This window comes from Gigantopelta aegis, chromosome 13 (assembly GCF_016097555.1).
Source record: "Gigantopelta aegis isolate Gae_Host chromosome 13, Gae_host_genome, whole genome shotgun sequence".
Lineage (NCBI taxonomy): Eukaryota > Metazoa > Mollusca > Gastropoda > Neomphalida > Peltospiridae > Gigantopelta > Gigantopelta aegis.
Window position 1 is genome coordinate 34,415,070 of NC_054711.1, and position 26,479 is coordinate 34,441,548.

Here is a 26,479-nt window from a genome sequence, read left to right on the forward strand (position 1 = left end):
TGAACTGTAAAATCAACCAACCACCCATAGGTTTTATCTCATTTGAGCTGTTACACAAATCTGTCAAATAGTACAGTATGTGAATGAACTTTAAAATCAACCAACCACCCATAGGTATTATCTCATTAGAGCTGTTACACACATCTGTCAATACAGTATGTGAGTGAACTTTAAAATCAACCAACCACCCATAGGTACTACATCATCGGCACTGTTACACATATCTGTCAATACAGTATGTGAGTGAACTTTAAAATCAACCAAACACCCATAGGTACTACATCATCGGCACTGTTACACATATCTGTCAAATAATACCAGTGCTAACACTAAAAAGAATTTTGTTTTAGGACATTTTCAGATATGTCCATGTCCGCAAAAATTATTAAAAAGTAGCTAATTTAAACTCTTTTTTTTTATAGCCAACTACTAAATGTTATAGTTACTTTGTATAAGAAGAATTCTGCATATTTAAACGTCTCACCTACCACAAAACATTTTGATGCACTGTGATAAACCAAGTCTCATTGACTTAGGACATTTAAATGAGATTAAACGTTAACACAAAAATTTATGTATTTGTCACCTCCATCTTCAATGAAAATGTAATACCTATATCTCGCTTTTTGACTTTCTAAAGGCGAGACAAAAATTGGCAATTGGCTAATTTGGCAATGGGAAGAGAGAGCTCTGATGCATAAATCTACAATAAGGAAATGGTTTATTTAACAACATACTCAACACATTTAATTTTACGGTTATATGGCATCAGACATATGGTTAAGGACCACACAGATAATGAGAGAGGAAACCTACTGTCGCCACTTCATGGCCTACTCTTTTTGATTTGCAACAAGGGATCTTTTATATGCACCATCCCACAGACAGGACAGTACATACCACAGTGCACTGGCTGTGATGAGAAATAGCCCAATGGGCCCACCGACAGGGATCGATCCCAGACCGACCGTGCATCGAGCAGGTGCTTTACCACTGGGCTACGTTCCACCCAAATCTACAATAATATTAACTAGCAAAACAGTAGATGGCATCATGACCAGCTAGGTGGTTGAAATGTCCTTTAAATAATCACCACTGGGCTGATGGGCTTATCCGGGTTACATTCTACTTTAAAACAACAACCATGGGTTGTTTGTTGACTTAATTATTGTGTCCTGAATGTACTTGATTATACAATGGATTTTTTTTTTTTAACTTCGTTTTTCATTTCAGAGATTGAATAGAAATACAAACCTGTGACCACTCCAACATCTCGAGTTTTGCTCATTGGAATTTCATCAAGGGCCACAACTCCGTTTTCTTTGGTTGTGTCCACGGCAGCACCATTACACACTCCAGTATCATGAGCAGCCAGTTTGTCAGACTGTGCAAAACATTGTGAAAGACTGGATAGGCTGGCCGTCCCTGGACCGCAGGTGATTAGTTGTCTTTTCTTGGAAAACTAAAACAATATGAACAAACATATTTTTAGTTTTGGTTCATCAATGTAGCATACATTGTACATACATGGATAGTAAATAACTAAACAAATAATCAAACATGCTGACTTTGGTAAACATATTACATAAAAAATACTCAAAAGAAAATGAATGTTTGTCCATGTCAAAAATCCATTTGATCAAACAACATCTGGCATCTAACATATATTATTATTTACCCATAACTTACCAATAATATCCATGTCAAAAACCCATTTGATCAAACAACATCTGGCATCTAACATATATTATTATTTACCCATAACTTACCAATAATATCCATGTCAAAAACCCATTTGATCAAACAATATCTGGTGTCCAACATATATTATTATTTACCCATAACTTACCAATAATATCCATGTCAAAAACCCATTTGATCAAACAATATCTGGTGTCCAACATATATTATTATTTGCCCATAACATCCATATCAAAAACCCATTTGATCAAACGATATCTGGCATCTATCATATATTATTATTTACCCATAACTTACCCACAATATCCATGTCAAAAACCCATTTGATCAAACGATATCTGGCGTCTAACATATATTATTATTTACCCACAACATCCATGTCAAAAACCCATTTGATCAAACGATATCTGGCGTCTAACATATATTATTATTTACCCATAACTTACCCACAATATCCATGTCAAAAACCCATTTGATCAAACGATATCTGGCGTCTAACATATATTATTATTTACCCATAACTTACACACAATATCCATGTCAAAAACCCATTTGATCAAACGATATCTGGCGTCTAACATATATTATTATTTACCCATAACTTACACACAATATCCATGTCAAAAACCCATTTGATAACAAACAACTATGAGACCGATATGTTGTTTTATGGACAAAAAATAATATTGACCAAGGCTGTTTTTTATTTATTTTTTTGTGCTCCATAAAACATCTATTGGTCTCATCTGTGTCATAATTGTTTTATTACTTCAATCAATTTAATAATAATTATAAAAAAAATAATACAAATTATATACAAGCAATCAAGCATTATGGAATCTAGCAGACAAAACTATTTTGCACTGACATCATATGTGAAACATCATAAGAGAAAACACCTTCCAAATTCTGTCAGTGATTCCGATAAGGCTGATTGGTCAATACTGTGGGGAAGGAAGGAAATGTTTTATTTAACGACGCACTCAACACATTTTGTTTAATGTTGATTTTAAACTTGATTCATTATTGAGTTACAAACCAATTCACCAGGTCCTTTTAACACAAATGGACTATAGTATACATGTTCTGTTGCCACTAAGTACTGGCCCTCCCCAACCATCTTTCTGAAGATGATAATGACCCCCCAAGTCATAAAATAATGCCCATGTACTACAGTCATATCAATTATTAAATTATTAAATATACATACTTGTATAACACCTTTTTTTATTTTTTTTATTCAGGCATATGTTTATGGGACACATTCATATCACTCAATAGTCAAAGCTGTCAAATTAAATGGTTTTTGAAGTTTTTTATGATGCATACTGTCAGTCGAATGTTCAGTTACAGTGACAAACACTTCAAGCTAAACAGATGCTATTTGTGGATTATAGATAAACGCGTGTACATGGGCACGTACATGTAGATAGGAGATCTTTTACTTTTCTAACTTATAAACATTGTCTTCATCATTTTTGTCATCTAATGAAAAAGAGAAGAATAAAAAGGGATTAAAAGATGAAAGAAGACTGATGTCATTTGTTTAATGATTTCTCAACACTTTCTTTGGGTGGGATTAAGCTCAGTCAGTGGAGTGTTCGCAGGATTGAACCACCTCAGTGGATCTATTTAACTGCTTGGATTTTTTCTCGTTACAACCACTGCACCACAACTGGTCAAAGGCTGTGGTATGTGCTTTCCTGCCTGTGATAAAGTGCATATTAAAGATGTCTTGCTGCATTAATAAAAATGTAGCAGGTTTCTTCTGATGACTATGAGTTAGAATTACTAAATGTTTGACATCCAATAGCCGATGATTAATTAGTCAATGCATGCATGTGCTCCAGTGGTGTCATTAAGCAAAATAACCTTTAACTTTCTTCACACTTTATAACTAAAGTAGAGAATTTTGTTTTTCAATATGGTTGCACACGATGTACATGTAGTTCAGTGGTAGCGAGCTCACTTGAGGAGTGATGGGTCACTGGATCAATTACCCTTCATAGACACTGGTTCTCACCCAGGCATACGTGCAGGGGGAGTTTCAGGGGTCCAAAACCCACCATGCTCAAGCAAATTTTCTTTACTTTTTAAAATATATTTTTGGTGGGAGCATCACTCGAAACCCCTATAAACTTTGCTCGCCGGTCTAGATCCTCCCTTGCTAAACTTCCTGCACACGTGCCTTCCTTCCTCCATCTCAAACAGTACATTAAAGTCTGTACATTAAAGGTAGACTAAACTTCCTGCACACGTGCCTTCCTTCCTCCATCTCAAACAGTACATTAAAGTCTGTACATTAAAGGTAGACTAAACTTCCTGCACACGTGCCTTCCTTCCTCCATCTCAAACAGTACATTAAAGTCTGTACATTAAAGGTAGACTAAACTTCCTGCACACGTGCCTTCCTTCCTCCATCTCAAACAGTACATTAAAGTCTGTACATTAAAGGTAGACTAAACTTCCTGCACACGTGCCTTCCTTCCTCCATCTCAAACAGTACATTAAAGTCTGTACATTAAAGGTAGACTAAACTTCCTGCACACGTGCCTTCCTTCCTCCATCTCAAACAGTACATTAAAGTCTGTACATTCAAGGTAGACTAAACTTCCTGCACACGTGCCTTCCTTCCTCCATCTCAAACAGTACATTAAAGTCTGTACATTCAAGGTAGACTAAACTTCCTGCACACGTGCCTTCCTTCCTCCATCTCAAACAGTACATTAAAGTCTGTACATTAAAGGTAGACTAAACTTCCTGCACACGTGCCTTCCTTCCTCCATCTCAAACAGTACATTAAAGTCTGTACATTAAAGGTAGACTAAACTCCAACAAGAGCCTTATGTGTTGGAAAGATGCATACCCGGACCACCAACACATACTGACACTTTAACAAATGAAAAACGCGTAATTTTAGAATTAATAAAAAACACGTGATTATTCCTGCTAACTGGGGGCAGCCATTTTGTTTCGTTTTTGTGACGTCCGGTGGTATAGCTTGGGGCAAAGTGACGTCAGCTCAGGTCCAACTTCTCTATTATGCACAGTGTAAACAAATGCTCTAATTTATGACAAGGCGCTTCGCTTTCATCAACCTGACTTGTAAAACAACATAAATGACTTGATAGTATAATAAACTATTTAACTAAATATATTTCAATTTGCATCAAGATAACGAAATGGAGTTATAGTATTTTTTTCTTTTAAAAAATGCAAAGAAAAAATGCATATTATTAGGCCTATTGGTAGGATACGTTCGAGCAAAAACGACCACTCACGATAGCCAAGTAATAATTTTCTTTTCTCTGGGACTACGTAATTGGTCAGTTTTGTGATTTTAGATGGGAAAATCTACTTAATCAAGGGTTTTACAGAATTACTTACAGTAATAAAGCTGGTAAAATCCATTACGATTTGAGGTTATCACACAATACCCTGTGATCTTAATAAAAGAGGCACGTCTTTTTAGTGTCTCTAGACACAGTGTTTAGGGACCGTCTAAATATATACCTGCCAATCAAGAACCACAGGTACAGGCCATGGAAAGAAAAGACCAATTAAGCAAGAAAACACTCTGACTATTATTTCAGTACGTGGGTTAATTTATATACAAAATATAATGCAGTTATTTCAACACTTTGACAATGGTGGTATATTTTGTATTGAAAAATAAACCACATATACACATTGCTGTGTTACTGGGTAGATATTATTACAGAACATTGTGATGCATCCGCAAAAATCAGGTATGTTTTGTTTCTTCAGTTCGAAGACTAATTCCTGACGTGACACGTTAGGTATTACGTAACCACCAGCTCGCCAGAGGGCGTATTCATTGGGATGGTACAAAATGGCTGCGCCCATTATATATAATAGCCGTCACATTTAACCATTTTATTAATTAACTATATGATTATACTTGTTGATATTAAGCAATAATGTGCATTATGTATCGTTGAGTATGCACACCAGTCCAAAAGCCTTGCTTTAGCATTCCTTTAAAGACTGTTTTCTTTAAAGACTGTACATTAAAGACCAGCCTCAGTGGTGTCATGGTTAAGCCATCGGACATAAGGGTTCGCATCCCGGCACTGGCTCCCACTCAGAGCGAGTTTTAACGACTCAATGGGAAGATGTAAGACCACTATACACCCTCTTCTCTCTCACTAACAACTAACCCACTGTCCAGAACGGACAGCTGAGGTGCGTCTCCAGAACAGCGTGCTTGAACCTTAATTGGATAGAAGCACGAAAATAAGTTGAAATGAAATGAAAAAAGACTATAGAATGTAGTTCTGCTTATGGAAATAAAACGTTAAAGTTTCTTTTGTTTAATCACACCACTAGAGCACATTGATTTATTAATCATCGGGTATTGGAGGTCAAACATTTGTTAATATTTTACATATAGTCTAAGAGACGAAACCCACTATATTTCTTAATTAGTAGAAAGGGATTTTTATATGCACCATCCCATAGACAGGATAGTACATTGTACATACCATTGCCTTTGTTACACCAGTTGTGGAGCATTGGCTGGAATGAGAAATACCCGTATGTTTGATGGGGATCGATCCTACACCAACCGCGCACTTTACCACTGCACTACGTCGCGCCCCACCTATGGGAATGTGCATACACATGTAAAGCCTACTGCACAAGAAAGCTATCAGCTGACAGCTCTTGTATGCATTCAATGTTTTCCACCTTGCATGGTCAGGAAATAAATTGTACTACGTGAGCTATCAGCCGATCTGGATTCACCAACTGACCAATGGAAACATGAAGCTCATCATATGCAGTGACACTGCAATACCGTCTGTATAAACTGATACCTGAGCAAAAAATCTCAAGTAGCGTTTTGCTCAGCTGATAGTGATAGCTGCTTTTTCAGTGGAGGAAGCCTATATACTGCACCTGTTTCCTCTTTCTCTCATACTCTATTCTTGTCTGTTTGTCTATCTCTCTCTGGCGGGCAGGACATAGCCCAGTGGTAAAGCGTTCACTTGATGCGCGGTCGGTCTAGGATCGATCCCCGTCGGTGGACCCATTTAACTATTTCTCATTCCAGCCAGTGCTCCACAACTGGTGTAACAAAGGCCGTGGTATGTACTATTCTGTCTGTGAGATGGTGCATATAAAAGATCCCATGCTGCTAATCGAAAAGAGTAGCCCATGAAGTGGCGACAGCAGGTTTCCTCTCATTATCTGCATGATCCTTAACCATTATATGTCTGATGCCATATAAACGTAAATAAAAATGTGTTTAGTGCGTCGTTAAATAAAACATTCCCTTCCTTCCTTCTTTCTAGTAGTTACCTTATGTTACATATCTACTGTATGCATAACAGCTGCTGTTGTGCCAAGGCATCATTACACAAACATTCCTTTCTTTCCAAAAAGTTGCTACTTAAACAATGTGCTGAGGTGTCATTAAACAAACATGCCTTTCCTAATAGCTAATTAAACAATGTGCTGGGGTGCCGTTAAACATTCCTTTCCTTTTTAAATATAGCCACTGATTAAACAATGCACTGGTTGCTGGTTTATTTTTCTCCACCTGACTCATCTAAATAAGCAGGCAATATGTACACATGCAATTACAAGCCCCAGAATAGGGGGACTACATGTAATAACAAGTCACAGGATGGGGGAACTACATGTAATAACAAGTCACAGGATGGGGGAACTACATGTAATAACAAGTCGCAGGAAAGGGGGAACTACATGTAATAACAAGTCACAGGATAGGAGAAACTACGTGTAATAACAAGTCACAGGATAGGAGAAACTACGTGTAATAACAAGTCACAGGATAGGGGGAACTACATGTAATAACAAGTCACAGGATGGGGGAACTACATGTAATAACAAGTCGCAGGAAAGGGGGAACTACATGTAATAACAAGTCGCAGGAAAGGGGGAACTACATGTAATAACAAGTCACAGGATAGGAGAAACTACGTGTAATAACAAGTCACAGGATAGGAGAAACTACGTGTAATAACAAGTCACAGGATAGGGGGAATCTTTAAGGAACATTGTGTTTGCTTAACGTGGCTCGACCCTGAAAACATAATGAACACTGATCCAGTCACGTTCTCTGTAACAGAATCTTTCAATTTAAAGGGGTTTATTTTTATAGTAGTTTAATATGTACACATGCAATTACAAGCCCCAGAATAGGGGGACTACATGTAATAACAAGTCACAGGATGGGGGAACTACATGTAATAACAAGTCACAGGATGGGGGAACTACATGTAATAACAAGTCACAGGATAGGAGAAACTACGTGTAATAACAAGTCACAGGATAGGAGAAACTACGTGTAATAACAAGTCACAGGATAGGGGGAACTACATGTAATAACAAGTCACAGGATGGGGGAACTACATGTAATAACAAGTCGCAGGAAAGGGGGAACTACATGTAATAACAAGTCACAGGATAGGGGGAACTACATGTAGTTACAAGTCACAGGATATGGGGAACTACATGTAGTTACAAGTCACAGGATAGGAGAAACTACGTGTAATAACAAGTCACAGGATAGGAGAAACTACGTGTAATAAGTCACAGGATAGGAGAAACTACGTGTAATAACAAGTCACAGGATAGGGGGAACTACATGTAATAACAAGTCACAGGATGGGGGAACTACATGTAATAACAAGTCGCAGGAAAGGGGGAACTACATGTAATAACAAGTCACAGGATAGGGGGAACTACATGTAGTTACAAGTCACAGGATATGGGGAACTACATATAGTTACAAGTCACAGGATAGGAGAAACTACGTGTAATAACAAGTCACAGGATAGGGGGAACTACATGTAATAACAAGTCACAGGATGGGGGAACTACATGTAATAACAAGTCGCAGGAAAGGGGGAACTACATGTAATAACAAGTCACAGGATAGGGGGAACTACATGTAGTTACAAGTCACAGGATATGGGGAACTACATGTAGTTACAAGTCACAGGATAGGAGAAACTACATGTAATAACAAGTCACAGGATAGGGGGAACTACATGTAATAACAAGTCACAGGATAGGGGGAACTACATGTAGAACTTTACAAGTCACAGGATGGGGGAACTACTTGTAATAACAAGTCACAGGATAGGGGAACTACATGTAATAACAAGTCACAGAATAGGGGGAACTACATGTAGTTACAAGTCACAGGATAGGGGGAACTACATGTAATAACAAGCCACAGGATAGGTGGAAATACATGTAATAACAAGCCACACGATAGGGGGAACTACACGTAATAACAAGTCACAGGATAGGGGGAACTACATATAGTTACAAGTCACAGGATAGGAGAAACTACGTGTAATAACAAGTCACAGGATAGGGGGAACTACGTGTAATAACAAGTCACAGGATAGGGGGAACTACGTGTAATAACAAGTCACAGGATAGGGGGAACTACGTGTAATAACAAGTCACAGGATAGGGGGAACTACATGTAATAACAAGTCACAGGATAGGGGGAACTACATGTAATAACAAGCCCCAGGATAGGGGGAACTACATGTAATTACAAGCCCCAGGATAGGGGGAACTACATGTAATAACAAGCCACAGGATAGGGGAAACTACATGTAATAACAAGCCACACGATAGGGGGAACTACATGTAATAACAAGTAACAGGACAGGGGGAACTACATGTAATAACAAGACACAGGATAGGGGGAACTACATGTAATAACAAGTCACAGGATAGGGGGAACTACATATAGTTACAAGTCACAGGATAGGAGAAACTACGTGTAATAACAAGTCACAGGATAGGGGGAACTACGTGTAATAACAAGTCACAGGATAGGGGGAACTACATGTAATAACAAGCCCCAGGATAGGGGGAACTGCATGTAATAACAAGTCACAGGATAGGGGGAACTACATGTAATAACAAGCTCCAGGATAGGGGGAACTACATGTAATTACAAGCCCCAGGATAGGGGGAACTACATGTAATAACAAGCCACAGGATAGGGGGAACTACATGTAATAACAAGTCACAGGATAGGGGGAACTACATGTAATAACAAGTCACAGGATAGGGGGAACTACATGTAATAAGTCACAGGATAGGGGGAACTACATGTAATAAGTCACAGGATAGGGGAAAATACATGTAATAACAAGCCACAGGATAGGGGGAACTACATGTAGTAACAAGCCACAGGATAGGGGGAACTACATGTAGTAACAAGCCACAGGATAGGAGGAACTACATGTAATAACAAGCCACAGGATAGGGGGAACTACATCTAATAGCAAGCCACAGGATAGGGGGAACTACATGTAATAACAAGCCACAGGATAGGGGGAACTACATGTAATAACAAGCCACAGGATAGGGGAAACTACATGTAATAACAAGCCACAGGATAGGGGAAACTACATGTAATAACAAGCCACTCTCCTGGTTGAATGTTTGCTTATTGAAATACACTGTTTATCCAGTCTATTTCTAAATGGCATATAGCAATTTACTAAAAAAAATATTATTTATGATCTAACATTTACTTTTAAAAATTTCAGTACAATCCAGGACGTGACGAGCCAGGACGTTACTTTTTGTCCAGTTCACTTATACAACTAATAAATGATATGTATATCAAATACTACTAATGAAACACTGTTAGTTTATGAAACCAATGATATTTACTGGTTTTAAGTATTTTTATCATCAACATAAGTGCATAAAATCCCAATTAATTGATCTGTCGTTGTGCAAAAACAATGATCTCATACAATATTCATATAGTATACTTTTATAACCAGTAACCAGATTGCTTATCCTGATGTTGCTAAGTCTGGTGATTTTTGTCCTACCTGTACAATACATGTACAAACTAAAAAGATGAAGTATCTAGGTGTTACTTTTTCGTTGGCTGCCGCATCACTTCTGCATTTAGCTCAACATTGATTGTACAAATGTAGCTTCATTTCTCATAAATCACATGTCCTGCATCAGTAAAGATTCATTTATAGTTCCATCTATGAATGTTCTCCTCAATGCACGTCAAAATTTGTTTTTCAACTTTATTATTTTAAAATTTTAATTTAATTTTTTGAAGTTTGATTTTTTAAAAATGTTTTAAAAACATTTTTAATATGCATTGAGATGGATATCTACAGATGCACTATCAATGACACTGAATAAGTTTATGGTAGGCAAGACATTTAATTCTGAAGACTTCTTGTTTGCAATTTACGTTTTAGAATTAAAATATATTATATTTGGCCTTTTGCTGGTATTTTTATGATCATCTGATTTAATTGGAATTCAAAATATGAACCCCAGTCAGTATAGAAATTAGTTTTTGGACAGTTTCTTCTTTCTGTTTATCATTATCTGATAGGCCAAACTGTCAACAATGTATATTATTAATATAAACTGTTGATGGTTGACAATAGCAATAGTTTTATGATCAACATGTATCTTTACCAATTACATCCTTCACTGGAGAAATGTTGGTTTATATATTCTAATTCATGTTTGGATACCCGTATCTGCCAAGGAATAAACTTAAGGTTTTAGCAGAACATTCTATTTGAACAATTCTTTGACACAATATTTATTGTATGTGTACACCAGTTTGGATTTACAAAATGGAAAATTTAGTATAAATACAATATTCCTTAAATTGGTAGATTATCAATAATTCACTGTTTGGTCAAAACATAGAAGCATAGAATTGATAATAGTATTTGTTTATCTACATAAATCCATGTTAAGTATTTGAACATGCTCCCCCGAACGTCCACTTTCTCTGTTTCTGATTCTTAATGGTGAAGGCAAAAATATTGAAAATAAAACTAAATTCTTTTAGGTACATGTGCATTATCTAGTCAGTTTTGCCAATTTCTTTATATAGAGAGATTTAATACATTTTTAATCTTTACTAAAATATAACCTGCCATCTTGAATGTCACGTCCTGGCTCAAAGTTTGAGGTGGTTATTTTAATCATTTAATACAACCAGTCATCATTATACCTTTTATTTATACTTGGAACATTGAGAAGGAGGAGGATTAAAAAGGATTTTTATTTCTGAAAAATAGTTTTTAAATATAAATTAACTTTTATATGTCAAATCAGCCAGGATGTGACATTATATATTTTGAAAAAACAATTTAATATACTAATTATGATATGAAAGAAGGCAAAGTAGTATTTTCATATGTAGTATATTTTAGATGTGATGTCCCGATACCTAATTTTTAAATTTGATATAACAGTAATGAAATATTACCAAAAGACAAATGTCACGTCCTGGCTTACAAATTTAAAAATTAAAAAAAAAAAAACGTCATTAAAACCCATAAAACATAAGTAAATTGGCAATAAAAGTATATTTGTATGTGCTTAAGGGTGTTAACTTTAAGTTATAATAAAAACTTAGTTTAACAGATCATTTTGAAATTTCCACACCCATGGACCAAATACCATGTAATGGCCCATCTCCACAATTGCAAACAAATTTTTTTTTAACAAAAGCAATGGTATGTATTATCCTGTCTGTGGGATATTGCATATAAAAGATGTAGCCCATTGCATGGCAAAAGCAGATTTTCTCTCTTAATTATCTGTGTGATCTTTAACCATATAACTATAATTAAAATGTGTTTAGCATGTCATGAAATAAAACATGAATCCCTTTAAGAACGTGTGACTGCATTTGGAATGCATCTAACTGCCTCTGGGTAAGCTAAGCTTGACATCTGTAGATTGATCTATGACAATATATTGCATGAAGTAGCAATTAAATAATTAAATGAAAAGAGAACACAAACTTGTAACAGAATTAATTCGAAACATTTAAATTAATTAATTCCGGTTACGTTTCATTGTTTCTCAAAAAGGTGAAAGCTGATTTGCAATAAACTAAAGAACACACATCCATTAATTAGCAGTACATACACATGTACCTGTATGGTAAAAAAAAGAAAAAAAGAAGAAGAAATGTGTCAAGAACTGTAAAAGTGTAAGCCTGTATCCAGGCCACCTGTCATAAGTGGTTGTTTTTTACTATTCCCTTGTGTGGCTGCTTAAGACAGGTTTGCCTTCAGGTATATTATTTAAAATAAATACTTATTTAACATGTACCTTCACACACACACACACACACACACACACACACACACACACACACACAGAGTTTCTGCAAGAGGTTACGAAGAGTAATGTTTTGTTTGTTTAACGACACTACTGGAGCACATTGATTAATTAATCATCGGCTATTAATTGGATGTCAAACATTTGGTAATTCTGAGAGGAAACCTGCTACATTTTTTCTAATGCAGCAAGGGATATTTTATATGCACTTTTCCACAAACAGGAAAGCACAAATCACGGCCTTTGTCCAGTTGTGATTCACTGGTTGGAATGAGAAAAAAAACCAATCAGTTGAATGGGTCCACCAAGGCGGTTCGATCCTGCGACACATGCAAGCACCTCGAAGGAACACTCAACCGACTTAGCTAAATGAAGGGTAAAATTATGTACTCTAAAATTTAGCAAATTAATCGATAGGGTCACTTATGATCTGTTTTGTTTGATTACGTACCCATCAAATTTAGGGGTGTCACGATAAACCTACCTCACAAATGAATATGATACATATCATGATACCCGATCCGTTGTGCTTTTCAGTAAAACAAGAAGTTAAAGCTTGGGTGAAAGAATTTAATAAATAAATAATCATTATAAAAGTGAAGTACTCATTAAACACAGTTTTAATGTGGAAACATCACATCATAAACGTATTGGCACATGCTCTCTGCACACTTACCTGTCTTTCCTTGAAGGAAATAACTTGTCTCAGTACAAATCGGTATACGAAATTAAAATAGGAATTGAGGGTATCGTGTCAGCAGCAGTAGTATCATGATACATCAGTGTATCGTGACATCCCTACTCAAATTATTTTTAGGCAAAACGTCTGACACATACAACACACACATACAAAATATCTATATATACTACTCAAAAGAATTTAAGGGTCAAAAATTTATAACCAAATAAGTTTCAGAGTGTATTAGATTGATGATGTAAACTACACGAAACATTTTATTAATTGTTCCATATTTACAAAAAACCACAAATAAACGTCACTGTATACAAGAAAGTCACATGACATGCTGTCAAAGTTGAAGGTTGTCAAACATGGATTTTACACATTAGAACATTCGTTTAATAGTGTGTGAATCCACCCCTGGCGCGAATACACTCGACACATCGTTGCCTCATGCTGTTGATCAGACGTCTGAAGAACTCTTGGGGATTGGCCTGCCACTCTGCCATAAGAAGTTGACCCAGATCATGAAGGTTGGCCGGAGGGGCATGGTTATCCCGAACTCTCCTGCCTAATTCGTCCCAGGCGTTCTCTATTGGGGCCAAGTCAGGCGAATATGCTGGCCAATCCATTCTGGCGGTACCTTGTTGTCTGAGAAAGTCCGTTACCACCCTGGCGCGGTGGGGTCTGGCATTGTCATCCTGCAGAACTGCCCCGCCACCAATCTGCTGAAGGCCTGGGAGAACCAATGGCTGGATAATCTCATTCAGATCGCGGATTCCATTCAGATTGCCATCCACCACACAGAGGGGGGTCCTGTGGTGGATAGAGATGCCGCCCCACACCATGACGCTGCCACCACCGAACCGGTGACGTTGTCTAACGATAACGTCAGCGAAGCGCTCCCCAGGACGTCTGTAGACACGAACCTGACCGTCGTTGAACTGGAGACTAAACCTGGACTCATCAGTGAACATCACTCGACCCCACTGAACACGTTGCCACCGCAGATGAAGCATGCACCAGTGACGTGGTAGGAGTGGTGGTCGAACAGCCTGGCGACGGCAGCGTAGATTATTGGCTCTCATACGATTGCGTATGGTTTGATCAGACACTTGAGTTCCAGTTGCAGTCAGCAGATTGTCACGTAATCGGCGTGCAGTGGTTGTGCGTTGACGTAGAGCCATATTGGTGATGTAGCGGTCCTCTCTATTTGTAGTGCTTCGGGGTCTTCCCGAACGTGGACGATTTCGAACAGAATTCGTTGCTTGGTAACGTTGCCACAGTCGGCCAACGACACTCTGACTGACACCAAGTCTCAGAGCAACATTTCTTTACGTATTGCCATCCTGAAGCCAAGCAATAGCCCTTCCTCGATCTTCGATAGTCAGTTGAAGTCGTACCATTGTCGAATTTGGAGTGTGCACCGTACACGAACGCAAGCTCCAATTATACGGAAATTCAGCATTGGGAACATGGAATACACGTGCAAAGCGTGCAAATGAAGCGCTTTGTGAAAAAGCAAGTTATGGGCACTTAGCAGACCTTTCGCTTTCGCCCTAATTTACGTGCAAATGTAAGCATGTTTTCGCCATTAGAACTAGTCGACAGTGTCAATAACAGTGGATTTTAATTCATTTATGGGTTGCTTAGACCCACTTTCGTCAAAATGGAACAATACCATGCGTGACATTATGGTCTAGCTAATATAATTGACATTCAGAAAATAATGTCGAAAATATCGTCTGACCCTTAAATTCTTTTGAGTAGTATATTATATATACATTGTATTTATAAACAAATATATACCTTCAGGGTTTCTGCCAAATGGGTATGGTGTCATACCCAAATCACTTTTCAGATTTTTTTTTTTTTTAAATGGGTTAAGTTTAGGGTTAGTGTCAAGAAAAGCATACAGTAATGATAAGAGTAATTCATTTTATCAATAGGTTTAACTTTTAAAAAATAACATGTACAAAGAATTTTGGGTATGGCGCCAGACTTGTTTTACCCTCTGGCAGAAACCCTAATCTTATGGCCCTACTGATAAATATATATATATAGTATAATATACTGGTACATGTAGACTGTAGTGTATAATACACCTTTTTATAAACATACATGTATGTACTTATACTTAGAATAAACCAACTGATAAAATCAAGACAAATGTTGTAGTCGTATTTGAGGCACATCATGAAATAAATGAATAAATCACAACATATAAAATCAAAACAAAGACCCATGCACCTGCTTATGAGGCATAATCAAACAAAGAATGAATGAATCAAAACATAAAATCAACACATTTTTTCATTTCATTTCAACCTATTTCTGTGGTTACCGTATATCCAATTCAGCTATCTGGGCTGTCGTCCAGGACAGTGGGTTAGTTATTAGGTGGTTAGTTGTTAGTGAGAGAGAAGAGGGTGTAGTGGCTGTATACGCCTACCCACTGAGTCGTTAAGAACTCGCTCTGGAGCCGGTATCGGGTTGTGAACCCTGTATCTACCAGCCTGTAGTCCGATGACTTAACCAGTGTGCCACCTGCTCATGAGGCATAATGAAACAAATGAAGACAAAATACAAACTACACATATCCATAGTTGAGAGGCATAATCAAATGAATGAATGAATCACAACATAAAATCAACACAAAGAACCACCTGTTTATGAGGCATATTGAAACAGATCAACAAATCATCCTGAGAGAATCAGCAGTTAATCCATGGATCACGTAATCCATATCGACACCTTAGCACTCCAAAGGTACACACGCACACACAGAGGTAACACTGTCCGTCACCTGGGTCAAGGTCACACAGTGAAATATTAAAAAGTGTACGTGAATAGCACGCTGACTGTGTCAACACGTCAAGGTGTCTAAATTTAAACACACACCATGTGAATATATGCATTACATCATGTACACACACAACCTGGTGATATGCTAATTATGCAACACACATGTACACACACAAGTTCTTTTGAAGTTGAAAACAGGTAGAGGTGAATTCACAGCTGATGAAATAAGACTTTAAAATGTGGAATGTAAGCACTATTATTTACAGACAACTTTCAAGAGGATAACATTTTTGTATTAATTAATAATTATTGGTTACCGACTATAAGAACTTTGTGAAATGGATGACACTATATGTAACTGTACTATAGTACAATGTGTGTCAACATACGTGTATTCTGTAAGTACATGTACAACTCGTATAAAGGAACATCTGCTATATTCATGTATTGTGGATTGAACTATGGCAAAAAAATATATATACAGGTATATGTTTGTACATGTATATGTATGTACATATATGTATTATGTACCCGTTTTCAGGAATTGTTAAAAATGTTATTACAAACTGTAAGTAAACATCAAGTTATTAGTTACTAATACTTTATGTCATTATGTGCCTCTTTTTTTTAACAGTAATATAAATTTTAAAATAACAATTTCACTAATATAGCTATGTACAAGTTTATTAATGATAATTAACTGATTAAAATACAAATGTATGCGGCCCCTTTTATTAGCCCATTTCTGAATTAGCCAAATGATAAATTTAATTAAAAATGGCCATTGTATTAATATATTTGGTTAATAATTTTTGTTTATATGTTACCCATTTACTAATATTTTAAAGCACATTGATACATACATGCATAAATCATCGGCTATTGGATGTCAAACATTTGCTAATTCTGACAGTGCACCATGACTGGTATATTAAAGGCTGTGGCATGGCACATAAAAGATATCTTCATATATTGGAAAAATGTAGCGGGTTTCCTCTCTATATGGCAGAATTACCAAATGTTTGACATCCAATAGCTGAAGATCAATAAACCAATGTGCTCTAGTGGTGTCGTTAAACAAAACAAACTTTAAATAAACTTTATTTTAGATCATAATTAATTCAGTTAGCCTTTTTTCTTCCTTTTTTTTTTTGGTAACTGTGCTTAAGAGATTAAAGTTGTGACTATTTTAGCTCATCTTGATGTATACACAAAGAAAAAAGTTAAGCACCTCTAGATGTAATTAGTACTGAAATAGCCCCATTTGTAAAAACTGCAAATTACGTGATGAATATGTCAAGAATGGTGTTCCATCGAAATAATAGGAGAGTACAATGACAACTGTAATGACAACTGTGACGTCCCACAACAGAACGACATGCACGTGCATCATGCCACCCATGCTTTGTTCCAAATGCAGTATCAATACACTGCAATTGTTGCCATTTAACGTCACTGTCTTGCATTGTTGAAATTTAATCGTTGAATATGGCACGTCGATAGTTATCAGAGGCCCAAAGATGGCATATTATTGGTATGTATGCAACCGGCATGACCTTCAAAAGTATAGGACGTCAACTGGGGTATCATTACACCGTAATCCGCAGACTGATACTAAAACACGGGCATACCAATGCTGTAAAGGATCTCCCACAGTTAGGGAGACCGTGCCCGACTTTACAGCGCGAGGACAGGGCCCTGCTTCGGCTCGTACATCATCAACCCGTTGCTACGTTTCCTGTTCTGAAGAGCCAATGGTTACCCAATAGACGGATGTCAGCCAGAACTGTGAGGAATCGTCTGAAATGTGTGGGATTGAAGGCCAGAAGGGTCATCAAGTGTCCCTTTCTTGCTGATCATCATGAGAGATGCCGTTTAGCATGGTGTTTGGCCCAGAGAGGATGGAATCAGAGGTCCTGGCAAAGAGTCCATTGGTCCGATGAAAGCCGGTTCCTGCTCCATGTCACAGATGGCCGATTGAGAGTTTGGAGACATAAAAATGCTGCCTACACACCCAGGAACATACAACCTATGACTTTGTATGGTGGAGGTTCAGTAATGGTTTGGGGTTGCCTATCTCATGATTGTAAGCTGGATCTTGTCACCATCCAAGGCAACCTCAATGGTGATCGGTACATTTGTAACGTCCTGCAACCAATTGTTGTGCCGCATTTTGACAACCATCCACTCCCCACCATGGATGACAAAGCTAGGCTACTTCGTTCCCGAGCAGTAACAGCTTTACTCCAAACTAAAGCTGTGACGACCCTGTCCTGGTTGGCCATGAGTCCTGACCTAAACCCGCTAGAGCATGTTTGGGACATCTTGGGATGTCGAGTACAGGCACTGACCCCACCTGTACAGACTCTGGCACAATTAGAGGCAGCTCTTCATCGAGAATGGCAGCAGTTGCCCATGCAGCAGATCAGACAACTTACTGGAGGGATGAGACGAAGGGTGGAAGTTGTCATCCGGGCACGTGGTGGGTTTACCCGCTATTGATGATTTGTGTCATGAATGTCATCTGTGAACTTCAAATGACATTTTTCATCATCAATCATGATGTTGACTTGTGTTTCTGACTCTGCACCTCCATACTTATTGTGCCTCAGTTTTTGGCTCAAATACAGCATATTGGATTTCGTCTCAGAATCATGATTAAAATTTCAAAACTGGATACACTTGTTGTTTTCTTACTGTCAAAGATGTATTCTTGCACAACACATTTGTTTTTCCGAGGTTATGTTATCAGGCTTTCAACGCCAAACCTCGTAAGACAAGTCATTGTGAAAAATACAGGGGGTGCTTAACTTGTTTCTTTGTGTATATAAAATAAAGTTCAGCCTGTATCCAGCATGTGGTAGATAACTGTAACACCTGCCTGGTGTGTACATGCACTTTCTCAGGTACACACACTATCAGCTGCCAGCCTTATATATATCATACATGTACATATTTATAACTTCCTTAATATGTCACAACAGAGCAGTTCACAGTCTATAAGCAGCAGTATCAGTTAACTGCATCATACTTTACATAATATTTTAACATTTCTTCCTCATCATGTCTAGATAAAGAATATATATAATATTTGTTCTTCTTCCATAATATTTTAATGTTTCTTCTTCTACTGTACATGTCTATAAAAATATATATAATATTTTAACATTTCTTCTTTATCATGTCCATAAAGAATATAAATAATAATTTTTCTCTAAAGAATAGATCCTTGAGTAACCGTGAACCGGCCTATTAATGGGAAATGGTTTCTGCACACGTGCATTGTAATGTATGATCGATTTGATGAAATAATGTTTTACCATGTTCACTTTATTCTCAAAATCAACCAACAAATGTTAATATCCATGCCATTTTCTGTTGTGAAGAGATTAAATGCATGTCATAGTCTAATGTTAACATTTTTCAGCTATTCCAGTAAAGCGGGTTATTGTTTTTCAAGAGTGACATGTGTCACGTGATGTCACCAAACTCTTAAGCAATGAATCTGCGAAGCAGACAACAATGACAGCAGTGTGAAACTGTTGTTTCATTTAGTTTGTTTAGTATTAAATGTTAATGGTGGCCGTATATACATTTCCATGTATAAAAATATTTTGAATGTCTACTTGTCTTTTCCTCATTTATGCACTTTGTTTTTGGGAAGGTTTTCTTAATTCAAGAAAAGTATTTTGATGTTTAGGTTCAATCGTATGCAGATTTCTTAAAAAAATAAATAAATGGGATAGTTTGGTTCAGTTTTTCTTGATATATTTTAACATATTTTTTTTAAAATAATATATACTAGTTAATAATGTAGGATTCATCATAATAGTTAATATTTTAAAAATGAGTTTTCTTAGTTTGTGATTAATATTTAGAATAAATTGAAATATCATAATTTTGCAGATTTCACCATATGAGAAATAAATAATGATACATGTATTTTAGAAAAGAAGAAATATCTCGGAATAGAACTTTGCTAGTTAATACAAGATAGACATGTGCGAACACATGGTATTTCTTACACACACATCTAGACTACCCATTGTGGATACATTTTGTCTCCAACACTTGATGGAGATCACTTTTGAGGTTTGTGATTAGCTGTGATCCAAGTAACCAAAACAAATGTCATTTTAGAATGTCATGTGTGTATACATGAAAGTTAAACTTTGTTCTGTTTAATGACACCACTAGAGCACATTGATTTATGAATTATCAGCTACTGAATTTCAAACATATGGTAATTTTGAGTCTTAGAGAGAAAACCTGCTACATTATTCCATTAGTAGCAAGGGATATTTTATATGCACCATCCCACAGACAGGATAGCACATGCCACAGCCTTTAATATACCAGTCATGGTGAACTGGGAAATAGGAAGCAAAAACAACGTATGTGAAGTTCTGTATTTATTACATACATGTACCTTCTTTTATGTTATATAAAAATGTTTTTAATTTAACATCATAACAACACTTTCTAAAATCTATGATTAATAGTCCTTTCATGGATTTACTTAACGTTAAAAATCATACTCTGCGGCAGTCTTGTCTAATGTTTCAAATACGTTGTGACGTTATTTGTAAATCATATATGACTTAAGTAAATAAAAGGCACTAACTGCAGTAAAAATAAAAAGGGAATTCCCTGTTTAAAAGTTCCGGTCCAGATTGCACATACATGTATGTGCGATACAAGATAAATGTCTTTATTGCTATAGTAAGATTGAATAAGTATGTAATAAATGTGTATACCGACCGTGCATCAAGTGATATGTGTATGATGTCATTAACGTATACATTTTCAACCTAATGTTCAGTGTCTGTTAAACTATATTTAAACATTACATTTTTATTGTTTCAGAAATTGGAATAATACACTTGTACCTGTTGGAAACAATTTATCTTACAACTTGTGGTTTCCAACCATATCTAACTTTTGCTTTTGCTTGTTATATAAATTTGGCAACCAAATCATTATACAGTTACAGTAAATGGTTTGCAATGGGTGAATTATTCTCTCTATATATATATATCAGGGGTGGGGGGAAATAAAATTGTCAATCGGTCCCACTTGATGTCATCGCTATCGGGGGTGGGGGAGGGGAAAAAAGAAAGGACTAAACAAAGAAGAAATTTAAAAGACGATATTTGCCAAATAGGTTCTTTTTTTAAATCATTGTGACGTTTGTATAGTTTTATCTTGAATCATGAACGCGAAACGATGAATTTTTTTTATCACATCAGTGGAAAAAAAACCACAAATTGTATATATTTTATATAATGGAATAAATAATATAAAAAAAGGAATACAAGTTATGAATTTTTACGAGTGTTCTGGACTGTGTCCTGAAAATTAATAAAAGTTGGCACCTTTGAAGCGTTTGACATCCTGAGCTAGCACATGTTTAGACAAAGATATTAATAACGTCAACGCTGATTGGGTGAAATTTGACCTCTACTGGCTCTTGAGATAACAGTACATGTAGCTGTTCTGCTCACTCCCACTTGTTAACAAAAAAGGTAGAAACTGTTTAATTTTAAAATCCTTTATAATTACTGGATATACTACATTGAACAGTCAACAATAAATACATTTATAGATTACTTCAGTATATTTTATTTTATTTCAAGCAGTGTAACTTTGTATTGCACAAAAGCCTTTTTTTCGGACTAGGACACTCGACCCAACAGAGCTCCATACACAGGTGTTGATTATAACCAGTTGCAAACTCTGGGTCCTTTGTTTTAATTGGAGTGTAATGCCTTGATGACTCTCTCACCAAGAATGGTATCATTGTTAACGTCTGTTTAATCTTTTGACCGGCTCAGCGACTTTGACAAATGTCTAGCCTAGTGGCAGTGGATTGACACTACTGTAGGTCTGACTTCAGTGACTGGTGATATATACTTGGGCAGACTTTAAAATCATAGATGTCTGAAACACCAGCCATATTGACCACAATTTATTTATTATTGTCAATCATGCACGAGATACAGATGTCTGGGCAGGCTGGTCCACTTGACAGATAGGAATTTGTTCCAATAATAGAAATGGACAGGTGCTTCGGACCAACAAGAATGACAAAAATGGGACCGGCAAACACACGTTTAAAAATTTTTATTTCGGTCTCAGAGATCGAGAATCAGTCCAAGACCAGGAAAAAAGGGCTTTTCCCCACCCCTGATATATATGTACATGTACTTGCTGCACTACTCAGTCTATGTTGAGTTTTTGCTGAATAAGACAGCAGTCAGGTCAGGTCATAGGGTTTTATATAGTTTCTCATCAATGGCCTCGGTGGTGTTGTGGTTAAACCATCGGACAAAAGGCTGGTAGGTACTGGGTTCGTAGACAGGTACCGGATCCAACCCAGAATGAGTTTTAAGACCACTATACACCCTTTTCTCTCGCTAACAACTAACCCAATGTCCTGGACAGACAGTCAAGATAGCTGGAGTGTATGTGTGCGCAGGACAGCAAGCTTGAACTTTAATTGGATATACATGTATGTAATCATGAAAATATGTTGAAATGAATGAATGAAATTTGTTATTTTAAAATGTATTAATTATTTCTCCACCAGCAGTTGTACATTTATAATGTAAATTGAAATGTTACATTTGATACATGTATACATGTACATGTAGTATTGCTTGCACATGTATACATCACATGTACCTCATTACATGCATATATGTTACTTTCACATAGATCATCTTCCCTCAGTTAAATACAAGTAATTGTGTTATTTTACTTCTCGGTTATAAACATGTAGTTTTAAATAACAAAACAGCTCAAGTGTGAACTTCCACCGACACATCTGTTGGAAAAAATGTCACCGTCAGCTTTAAAAAAGACAGCAATTAGTTTTACATATACAGTGAAACTCCTCTGAACTGGACACCCTCTGGACCAAGTAAACAGTCTGGTCTTAAGAGGTATATGATTTAGAGGTTCTCTTTTGTACTAATATTTAAAAAGGGGCCACAAAAAACGTCTGGTTTTGAGGGAATTCTGGTTTACAGAGGGCCCGGTTTTAACAGGTTTCACTGTATAACATATATACTGATGTCCAAAAGAAACGTAACATACATAATTTAGAAAAATTTGTTCAATATTCTTGCTAAATGAAAACAACCAATTTAGAAACCACTTTAAAAACATTTTGCATGTATCACAAAGTGCATTGCGATGTTTAGATGTTGAACCTCCAACCCCTGCAATTAACACAATGTCCAAGGCAAAAAAACATGCCATTTAATATACCCTAGGCAAAAAAACATGCCATTGAATATACCCTAGGCAAAAAAACATGCCATTGAATATACTCCTAGGCAAAAAAACATGCCACTGAATATACTCCTAGGCAAAAAAACATGCCATTGAATATACTCCTAGGCAAAAACGTGCTGTGGAGAATTAAAATCTTCATGGCATTTCCGATTGCCATGGGCAACTGCAGGGGTTGACTTCATGTTACTTTCATATCTTTCAATATCGTTTGTTGGTTTTCTATAAAACAATTTCAAGCCTTGTAAAGGTTTTTTTGGGATGTCAGTATATACATACATACATACATACATTAATATATTTGTTATCACTATTGAACATAAAGTGCTCAACACAATGTTAGTGGAGCAGGTACACTAAAATACTAAAAATTTAGTGTACATACATACATATATATATTTAAAAAACAAATTTCCTTGACTTAGGACTTATAGTTTGTGAGAAACTGTGCTAAACACTGTTGCCATCATTGCATGTCATCAGATATGTAATATTATGTGTACCTACAGGGATATATCTCACCTTTTTACCATGTACAGGTGAGACAAAAATTGGCAATTGGCTATGGGAAGGGACTGGGTGAAACCTGGAGCATAAATCTACAATGAAGGAAATGTTTCATTTAACAATGCACTCAACACATTTTATGTATAGTTATATGGCGTCGTACATATGGTTAAGGACCACACAGATACTGGGAGAGGAAACTTGCTGTTGCCATTTCATGGGCTACACTTTTCGATCAGCAGCAAGGGATCTTTCATATGCACCATCCCATAGACAGGATAGCACATACCACAGCCTTTAATGTATCAGTCGTGGTGCACTGGTTGGAGCGAGAAACAGCCCAATGGGCACACTGATGGGGATCAATCCCAAACCGACTGTGCATCAAGCGAGCGCTTTACCACTGGGCTACATCCCGCCCACAAATCTACAATGAAGCATGGCCAGCTAGAATGAATGAATACATTGTACATTTATACCCCACTGCACCATTTGTTGGTTTTCTATAATACAATTTCAAGCCTTGTAAAGGTTTTTTGGACATCAGCATCTATATTTTACACCCTGGCACCTTTATGAAATGAAAACATACATATATTTGTTTTGCTACACAAACCACCAGCTGTCACACGACAGCAGAGTTACATTAGTACAGGTAAAGAATATATGTATTGTATATGTATGTATGTAGATGATATACACCGATATGTGCACATGTATGCAGGCTTTCTGCCAGAGGGTAAAATGGGTATGGTGCCAACCCAATTTGTTTTGCAGATTTTTTTTTTTTTAAGTTGACCTTTTGACAAAATTAATGACTCTTATCATTACGGTATGATTTTCTTAACCCTCATGCTAAACCTAACTCATTTTTTTTTTTATGGGGGAGGCCCCCATACCCGCTATTGACTGTGGTTGCATTCAGCACACACATTGAAAATATTCAATTTCCTAGTGCCATACCCAAAAATTTCTTTCTGGCAGAAACACTGACTACTGTATCATTTAAAGGTCACATGGGTTGAATTTCAGTGGAAGTAGGAAAAGTTTAAAAGCATACATGTAATAATATTAATTTTGTTCTCTATTAAACTCCTAGAGACAATAATGGGTGACATGTACAGTAAAAAAAGTTTGTTTTATTTGACGACGCCACTAAAGCACATTGATTTTTTATCTTATCATCGGCTATTGGACGTCAAACATATGGTCATTCTGACACTGTTTTTTTAGAGGAAACCCGCTGTCGCCACATAGGCTACTCTTTTACAACAGGCAGCAAGGGGTCTTTTATTTGCGCTTCCCACAGGCAGGATAGCACAAACCATGGCCTTTGTTGAACCAGTTATGGATCACTGGTCGGTGCAAGTGGTTTACACCTACCCATTGAGCCTTGCGGAGCACTCACTCAGGGTTTGGAGTCGGTATCTGGATTAAAAATCCCATGCCTCGACTGGGATCCAAACCCAGTCCCTACCAGCCTGTAGACCGATGGCCTAACCACGACGCCGGTCAATGTACAGTGCAACCTGTCTAAACCGGATCATGCTGGAGATGTAATGTTTATCTCATTTAGACAGGATCTTGTGTTTAGAGGGTCACGTTTTAGAATTTAGAACATTTAGGGCCATGAAACTTGGCCGGTTTTGACAGGATTCCAGTTTGTTAAGGATCCAGTTTAGACAGGTTTCACCATACATTCCAAAAACAGGGCACAATATTTCATGTGAATTATCGTTCTGTTCACATGTGGTTACACAACTTCAAATTCACACAAACTGCCAACCGTTTACATGCAGGGCTAGCTCTGGCACTTGCTAAATTCGCCAGTTGCAAATTTTGAAAGCAGTTGGCGAATTTTATTTTTGTTTGACGAAATAATTTCAAGTAATAATTGACATTTTTTAGAAAATAACTGACAATTTCTGCAATTTTTTAAGTTTAATAGACAATTTGGCAAATTGTTTTGTCCACCCAGAGCTATCCCTGACATGGTAAATCGTTCTCATTTAATCAAAAGTTGGAAACTTACAGCTCACCAGAATTTTATTACCTACTGTATTATTTTTTTAAAGTACATATTCAAGGCTTTAGATCTCACTAATTTGAGCACAATGGGGACCTGTGTCTTTTCTAGTGCAGGAAGGTCGTTTTAATTCAGTATTGTCATTAACAACTGCTGGAGAGTTGTCAATATTCAAAATTTTATTTCAAGTTATATTTAAATTTAACATTTCAGTGGTTTTGAGGTGAAATATGTTACAGGTCAGCATGTTTGTACACATGTACTTAATTTGGACATATATGTATTTTGGGCACAACTTTTATCATCTCGACTTT

General features: G+C 36.7%; 1 protein-coding gene and 1 long non-coding RNA gene across 7 annotated transcripts in view; one reads left to right on the plus strand and one right to left on the minus strand.

Moving 5' to 3' along the window:
- Positions 1-26,479, minus strand: part of LOC121387474 (trafficking kinesin-binding protein 1-like) — a 135,668-nt gene that overhangs the window by 104,951 nt on the left and 4,238 nt on the right. For 2 of the 5 annotated variants that reach the window (XM_041518601.1, XM_041518602.1), the window contains exon 2: positions 1,255-1,462. In XM_041518601.1, coding sequence (XP_041374535.1) covers positions 1,255-1,288 — 34 coding nt within the window. In that variant the 5' untranslated portion in view covers positions 1,289-1,462. Of the gene's footprint in view, positions 1-1,254; positions 1,463-16,197; positions 17,125-26,479 lie in introns of those variants that run through there. The other 3 variants (XM_041518598.1, XM_041518599.1, XM_041518600.1) reach the window with 3 other exon arrangements.
- Positions 1-26,479, plus strand: part of LOC121387475 — a 40,837-nt gene that overhangs the window by 1,014 nt on the left and 13,344 nt on the right. The window contains exons 2-3 of one of the 2 annotated variants that reach the window (XR_005959825.1): positions 1,234-1,436; positions 10,272-11,490. This is a non-coding gene — a long non-coding RNA (uncharacterized LOC121387475). Of the gene's footprint in view, positions 1-1,233; positions 1,437-10,271; positions 11,491-26,479 lie in introns of those variants that run through there. The other variant, XR_005959824.1, reaches the window with a different exon arrangement.